We start from the raw sequence: 7,383 nt of genomic DNA, 5'->3' as shown, positions 1-7,383 counted from the left end.
TCAATAAATCAATCAGAAATGACACAAAGACAGATTGAGGACATTTTTAATCAATCATCTCAAGACAAAACAACTGGTCACTTACAGTAAACAGCAGCACTCAGACAGATGTGTTGGTCATAAAGTGTGCCTCTTTGTCTTTGACATAGCTTGGTTGTAAACATTTGTAGAGGAAAAAAAACGAGTTCAACACAAAGACCGACTACAGCTGATCAACTATGGAACGAGTCTTAGCTCCAGTTTCACAACAAACATATAACAACATGAGTAAAAATCAAAGATATAAAAATCAAAGATTAATTGTCAATGCGGTGTCGCCCACAGTGTGATGCATCAATGTCGATGGATTTCCACAAGTGATCTTGATATTTGTGGTACGAAAGAAGCATCAAGACATATTAAAGATATACTCCTTGACTTCCTATAGTAGTTCTCAATGGTAACCCCCCCCACCCCCACCCCCATCCCCCGAAAAAAAAACCCAATACATCTCCCAGCTCGTTGTTGATATTTTACAACTCTGTACACTTTACAGTCGAGTTAATCAAAACAACAAGAGTTTATCGTTAAATCCTGCATTAGGCCAAAAAACAGTCCAATCTTAATTCACCAGAATTGTATCAATGACTCAAACTTGTCAAAAATATGCCATCTGCTTTCCAAGTCACTAAAAAATGAGTCAGTCATGCTAAGACAGTTAACCACAGCTTCATGTACAAATCTGAACAAGTTCTTAACCAAGACTAGCCCGTTAGTTTCAGCCCATTGAATATTAACAGTTAAGAAAAAATGTGAGAAATGTTGTTTTATGAGGGAATAATAATGTTTTTTTTGTTTTTTTGACCATTTGAGTTAAGATTAGAAATACTTATCACACTGAGGAGCCCTAATGTCAACTCCACCTAGTGGTCTATTGTGACATTGCATCAAAAATGCCACAACAGAAAAAGAAAATGTTTTTTCAAGAGATGGCTGTAAAATGTCCAAATGAAAGGAAGGCTACTGCAGAGCTTTTTAAATCCATGGGCTTTCTCTGTGATTATACTTTAGGTCCTTAATGGTCTGTAATTGAGCAAGAGATAATGGAATATGTGTGACATTAAAGCAGGAAAATAAGACAAATGACAAGTGCCTTTTCCGCTTCTTGAGAGCTGCAACAAAGACTGAGTTTGTATTTCCTGCAGTCTTCATCCATCGTAATGGATTTCATGAGCTGTCGATAACGTTCCCACCAAGTGGCCAAATTTGACTCAACTCATTTGACATGCCACACTCTCTTACTTCAGCTGAACAGCACATATGTTGAATTTGACCATTTTATTTCAATGTGAACAAGGCTTAAGTCTCAGTGACAGAACTTTTAGAGGCAAATTTTAAAACCATCCTCCACTCACAGATACCAGAACGCAGACGAACCCAAACCACAGGAGTCACATACCTGTTTCAGATCCTCCTAAACCCTGTCTTGTCTGACTAACCAGGCCTTTGTTACTATAATTTGGGAACAATTGGAGTGGTCCCCCCCCACCCCCAGGGGCTGGGAAAGCTTATTCAAAAGGCTTAAAAGGATCTGAAATGAGGGTTTGATCCACTTTTGTCTGGTAATGCAATATTGTACCTGAGATGATAAACAGATTGCTGAAAACTTCATAACAAAAGTTGGATGGATGTCTGATTAAAAAATAAACATTACAAAACATGAGAGGTAATCATTTTCAAAATACATTGACAGTGACACCGAAACAAAATAACATCAAGTATTTTGTGTGATACCACAAGCTGAGAAAAAGCTATATTGCATAGCGTGGCGGTAGAGGACACCCTTAATGAGTTTTACAGTAGAGGAGAGATGGTTGAGAATCAGACATGGACAAAGACTCAACCATCTTTTCAAATATGTTTGGACTGAATGAGCAAGGTTTTCTTTTTTTCAGTCAGGAAAATAATCATTTTTAGTTACATAATGTATATGAGACCAAGAGGGCCCTGAAACTCTAAAAAAAAAAAAAAAAAAGCTTTTCAAATGTCTGGGCTGGTTTTGTCCATGTCTGCTGAGAACTACTCTACACAGTGATATCTTAACATTAGCTGAGGCTTGTCCGTCTCCCCTTGGATGTTGGGACACATTAGGCAGTTCAGTACTTATATGATGAAACAATGACATTGCCCCAAACTTCTCCCAACAATTCATCATTGGATGTCAACCAATCTGTTGAAGTATTTCTTCTTCAATTTTTAGATCGTCAAAAAAAATTGCAACTTGTTATACTATTTAATGTTTTTGATACTTTCATTCCAACACATTCATAACCCAATAATTAAATAATATTTTTTTGTATAAGTCATTGATTCTTCAGGCTATAATTATATTTCAAGAGTCAAATCCAAAGCCGGAAAATGGTTTCTTTCTTTCTTTTCTTTATATTATTACATCAACCCCATTGATACTATTTTATAGCTTCTGGAAATATTTGAACATTATATCTCAATCATTTTCAGTGAAGGCATCTTTGTATGTTGTCCAAAGATACCTTTTCATGTCATAGAAGAAACCTGAGCCATTACTTAAAGCCTTTCTGGCACACGAGATGGGATGGGAGGCCTGATCCGGACCAGCGTTCTTGATTCTATAGGTCAAGTAGAAGGTTGAATCGAGAGCCACCAAGCTGAAACAGATATTTGTAAAGGCAAAGACAACTCCATCAAAGGTCCACAACAAAGTTGTGACACTCATGCCGATGGAAGTAAAGGTCAGAACATGCTGGAAGCAATGAACGACACATATTGGAAGCGATAACTCTTACACAGGGAAGTGTCAGGAGCAATGGCACCTGCAATCCACTCGCCCATGGATAAGGTTAGGAGGTCACAGAATATCACAAGTGATAGTCCGTGGCCAGCTCTACAGTCTGCCTGTCATGTTTGATCAGCACCTGGAAGACAAGCTAACTGTGTTTATTTGCGGATGTTTTTTTTGTTTTTTTTGTGTGTGTTTTTTTTTTTTACATAATTACGTGACTGGTTATCATTTGCATTGTTGGTTGTTACTACATTACATGAAGACTTGGTGTGTTTTCATCAAAGCTTTCTGAAACTCTAGAAATATCTTGAAATAGAGCTGCATTGGTCATGTTTTGGAGCTCCTTAAGTTAAGTCCGGAGAGGATGCATCAAGTTGCTTTGATGAACTTTGATGAACTCAGTGCATGCCGTGTCCTTAAGGAAATGGCAAAAATATGTGCAGGTAATGCTTCCAGAGTGTCACATCTGAGGTACAAATCCACAATCAGGGTTTGAGGGACCTTCAAGCTGTTATGGGCCACCGAGTTTGAGACGACTGTTATTTCCTAGTGCTCTAATTTGACCATGGTCACAGTTTTTAGAAACACTGTGAAGCTGACGCCTCTCTTTCAGCCATCTTGTGTCAAAATAGAAAACCAGAAATCTTTCTATCCCATCCCTCAGCAGCTCAGAGTCAGAGGTGCTTATTCTCTGGCGACCACGTCCATACAAGACCCTTTAGACACAGCCAGTACAGACCCACTGATATCTGAAATACGACTAGGGGTGATCACTCTATAGTTAAGGGCAAAAAACACCTAGAAAATATTTCAGACTTGCCAGCTCTGACGTTATCGCACATTCTTAAATTTCTTTGTGCAACTCACTCACGATGGACCACAGGTGAGGTTTCGCTCTGACGTTAGCTTCCTGTTTTATAAAAGTCCAGCGGTAGCTAACAAAGAGCCTGATAAAAAAAAACCCGGCAGAAATAGTGTCATATATTTTCACCCTTAGTCATTTCTTGCGTGCACGTTTGTTCGTATGTGTCGTGTGTCATTGGTTGTTGAGATAACCGAGCCGCCGGCAGAGTATCTCAAATATCTCGGCAATACAGAGGAGTATGGTGATCACAGTGAAGGTGTACATGGCACTTAGGAAGATGGTTTTTTCAAAGTGTTCGGGCACCATGCACTTAGTCACGTTAAAGGTCTTTTCCAAAGCACTGGCATCACACATGTACAGTGGGTGGACCTGTGGGGAAAAAGAGAAACATGGGGCAGTAATACTTTCATGACTGTCTGAACTTGCAGGTACAGTTTTATACAGATGACACATTATTATCAAATCATACTCTCACCGATTCATACAAAGTCTTATCAGATGTACCTAGCATTTGATCAGAGGCAGCAACTGCAGATGGACCAATTATCTTGAGAAGTTGTGTGTTTACGATGAGATACTGTGTAAAAGTTGAAATATTGGCCTTTTAACTCCAGAACTAGGTGGTACCATTGCTACCCAACAACACCACTCCTCAATCTTCAATCATCAGCAGAGACTACACCCTACTAAGTTCTGTCTCTTGAGGATATCTCAGACCTTTACATGTGAATCTTCATGAAACTGCAAATCCCACTACCATCAATTGGACTATTTTAAGATTAGGATTAAGATTTTAAGAGTTTTTTTCCTTGGATGAAGTTTGGTGGTGAAAAGGATCTAAAGGATAACCTACCCTGCACACCCTTTTGACTGATTGTACCTATCATAATTAGCAACTTAACCTTGGATGGATGGATACAAGACGATTGGCGAACACCAAAGTAAATTCATAATGTTAGACAGACCTGGAAGCCAAAGAGGTGACTTTGCAGCCAGAAGGCGATGACTTCCAGAATGATGCGAAGGAGAACAGAGATGATGTAGAAGACGGTGTAGATGGGTCGTTCGAGGATCTCCTCCTGGTCGATGTTCTTACAGGCTGCGTAGAGGTGGAACACCGCCCCAGGAACTAGAACTGTTACCAACTGTAACGCCCAGAAGACCTGCAGAAGGCCGAAGTAAGGAAGGGAGGGGGTGAGAATGGAAGGAGAAAAAAGGATAATGCTGTGTCAATATATTACATATTACATGATCGGTTTTTGCGGGGAGATTTAAAGGGATAGTTCAACATTTTGGCAAATTGGCCCATTGCCATAATCGCTATAGTCATAGCAGTAGGTTTGTTATCTTTATTTGTCAGTGCAAGCTATTTTCAGAGCTACGCTACGCAGGCTAATGGGATTTCTTGGTTTCCCTCATCAAACTCATCAAATACACAATCCAACAACTCCAAAACACTCTGGTGGACAAGTTGTGACCTGCACATTCACCACGCTATGAGATAATAACGGAACGTTATGAGACAGAGTTGTTTTAGAGACTGCTTGCTGAAAAACTGCCCCCAGATGGGAACACACATCAGCGGTTTTGCATGAATTTACCTCTAAAACAACTCTGTCTGGTAACATTCTGTTATTATCTCATAGCGTGATGAATGTGCAGGTCACAACTTGTCCACCAGAGCGTTTTGGAGTTGTTGGATTGTGTATTTGATGAGTTTGATGAGGGAAACCAAGAAATCCCATGAGCCTCCGTACGTAGCGTAGCTCTGAGCAGCTCACGGCTCTGCTCCGCCATTCTAAAAATGGCTTGCAACAACAAATAAAGGCAATGAACTGCTATGACTATAGCAATTATGGGCCAATTTGCCAAAATGTTGAGCTATAAGAAATGTCAAATTGACTTTTCACACCCCTCTGGTGGACAAACGATGTAATGAAGTCACAGTTTGAACTCAAATGTGTTTTTATATTGGCAGATAGAACTCAGAAGGACCATCTTGAGTTAAGTTAAGTTAAGTTAGGTTTAGTTAAGTTCAGATACCTGAGGTGTTATGGGTCTGAACTGGTTGTAGCAGTACAGGTTGAGCTCTCGGCGATCAGGGTCGCAGCTGAAGTGCAGCGCCTCATTCCCATAGACAGCGAAGCCAAGAACGCCCAGAAAGAACATCCGCACCGAGCCGAAGAACAAGGTGTGGAACTGGCCTATCACCGTAGGAGGCCTGAGCTGGAACACACACACACAGACACACACACAGACACGTAAGCGAGCGGCCCAATTACACAATGGAACACATGCACATTAAAACACACACACACACACACACACACACACACACACACACACAACCAGGAGCACAGACAGTCATTATATGCACAGAAAGACACACATATGTTGCATGCAAACAAGCATTCAGAGTGCCGCACAAATGTGCATAGGGCCACACATGGGGACACACACAAACACACACAAACACACACAGTGAGAGAGACAAAGAGAAAAGAGCTTCTGTCAGCCAGATAAATGCAGCTGCACCAGCGGCTCACTGAGGCCCTGAGCTCTGAAGGCTAAAACAAAACCCATTCAGAGGAAACATTTCCCATCTCCTCTCTTTACCTGCTCTGCTCTGACACTAACACTGACTCATGTTTACCAGAATAAAAGCCCTAAATGACACTCTGACAAAGCAAAGGGCCTTTTGGCTCACAAATATGTCACTCAGCCGCATAAAGACAGAGGGAGGAGGAGATGGATTTAAAAAAACAAAGGCAAAAGAAGAAAAAAAAACAAAACAAGAATGAAAAAAGATCAATGTCTTTTCATTTCGGGCCTCCAGAGGGATAATTGTTCCTCCGTTGCTCTTCTGTTACTGTCAAACCCTGAAAGGCTGGAAAGTGTCAGCGAGCGAGCGTGTGAGCGAGAGAGTCCTGGATGGATGGAAGCAACAATAAAATCCCCACAGTGGCAGTCGCATTGTGATCTACTTACGCATCCTTCATAGAAGTTTTTGATGTAGTTTAAAGACATGATTCGCTGTTCGATCTCCCTTCAGTTTATATCCGGGGCTGCTCTGGGCCCTCATGGCCCGGTTCGCTTTGCTGGCACCAGTTAAAGGCCACCAACGGTCGGGCTCCAAAATCTCCAACTGAACCCTCTCCCTCTCTCTCTCTCTGTCCTGAAAGCCCGTGTCAATGCATATTTTTTTCTTCCTTTTATCCCTCCATCAATTGACTCGCTCGGTAGAAAGAGGACAACAGAGACGAGGGGAGGGGGGGGTGGGGGGCAACAATGGCCTGGGAGGGCATGTGGTCCCTGCATTATAATCCCTATAGAACTATGTCAGCGAAAAAAACAACCTCCTGTCGCACACAATGCAGAGAGAGAGATGGCAAACATGCAACAAAAATACAATGCACCTGGTTTGCTAAAGCATCATGGGAGCTCAAACTGAACCTGGATTTTTCTTCATTTTTTGAAAAAAAAGTCATTTTCAAGATTTTGAGCTTCGTTTATAAAAACTGTATGTTTAGCTGAGTAAGAACTGCACATTTCTACTTTAAATATCATCAATAAAACACTTTCCTTTTCTTTTTTTTACACATTTTGACATAAAAAATGACCTGTTTTGTGGAGTTTGTCTTTCTCATATTTCCTGATTTACATTGGTCACATGACTAAATCTCTACCAGGAAAATAAAATGATAATAATAAAAAAAAA

At 40.7% G+C, this 7,383-nt stretch overlaps 1 protein-coding gene across 1 annotated transcript; it reads right to left on the bottom strand.

The window, feature by feature from the left end:
- Positions 1–3,836: 3,836 nt before the first annotated feature.
- Positions 3,837–6,692, bottom strand: gje1a (gap junction protein epsilon 1a; the record flags this gene model as incomplete). The annotated part of the gene is made up of 4 exons (XM_084000892.1): positions 3,837–4,034; positions 4,631–4,828; positions 5,709–5,891; positions 6,654–6,692. 4 exons carry the CDS (start codon positions 6,690–6,692, stop codon positions 3,837–3,839), a joined length of 618 nt encoding a protein of 205 aa, XP_083857018.1.
- Between the last annotated feature and the right edge of the window lie 691 nt (positions 6,693–7,383).

The sequence above is a fragment of the Trachurus trachurus genome, assembly GCF_905171665.1.
Source record: "Trachurus trachurus genome assembly, chromosome: 24".
Taxonomy (NCBI): Eukaryota; Metazoa; Chordata; class Actinopteri; order Carangiformes; family Carangidae; genus Trachurus; species Trachurus trachurus.
The sequence above is the reverse complement of the archived record's forward strand: the minus strand, read 5'-3'. Positions and strand labels throughout refer to the sequence as shown.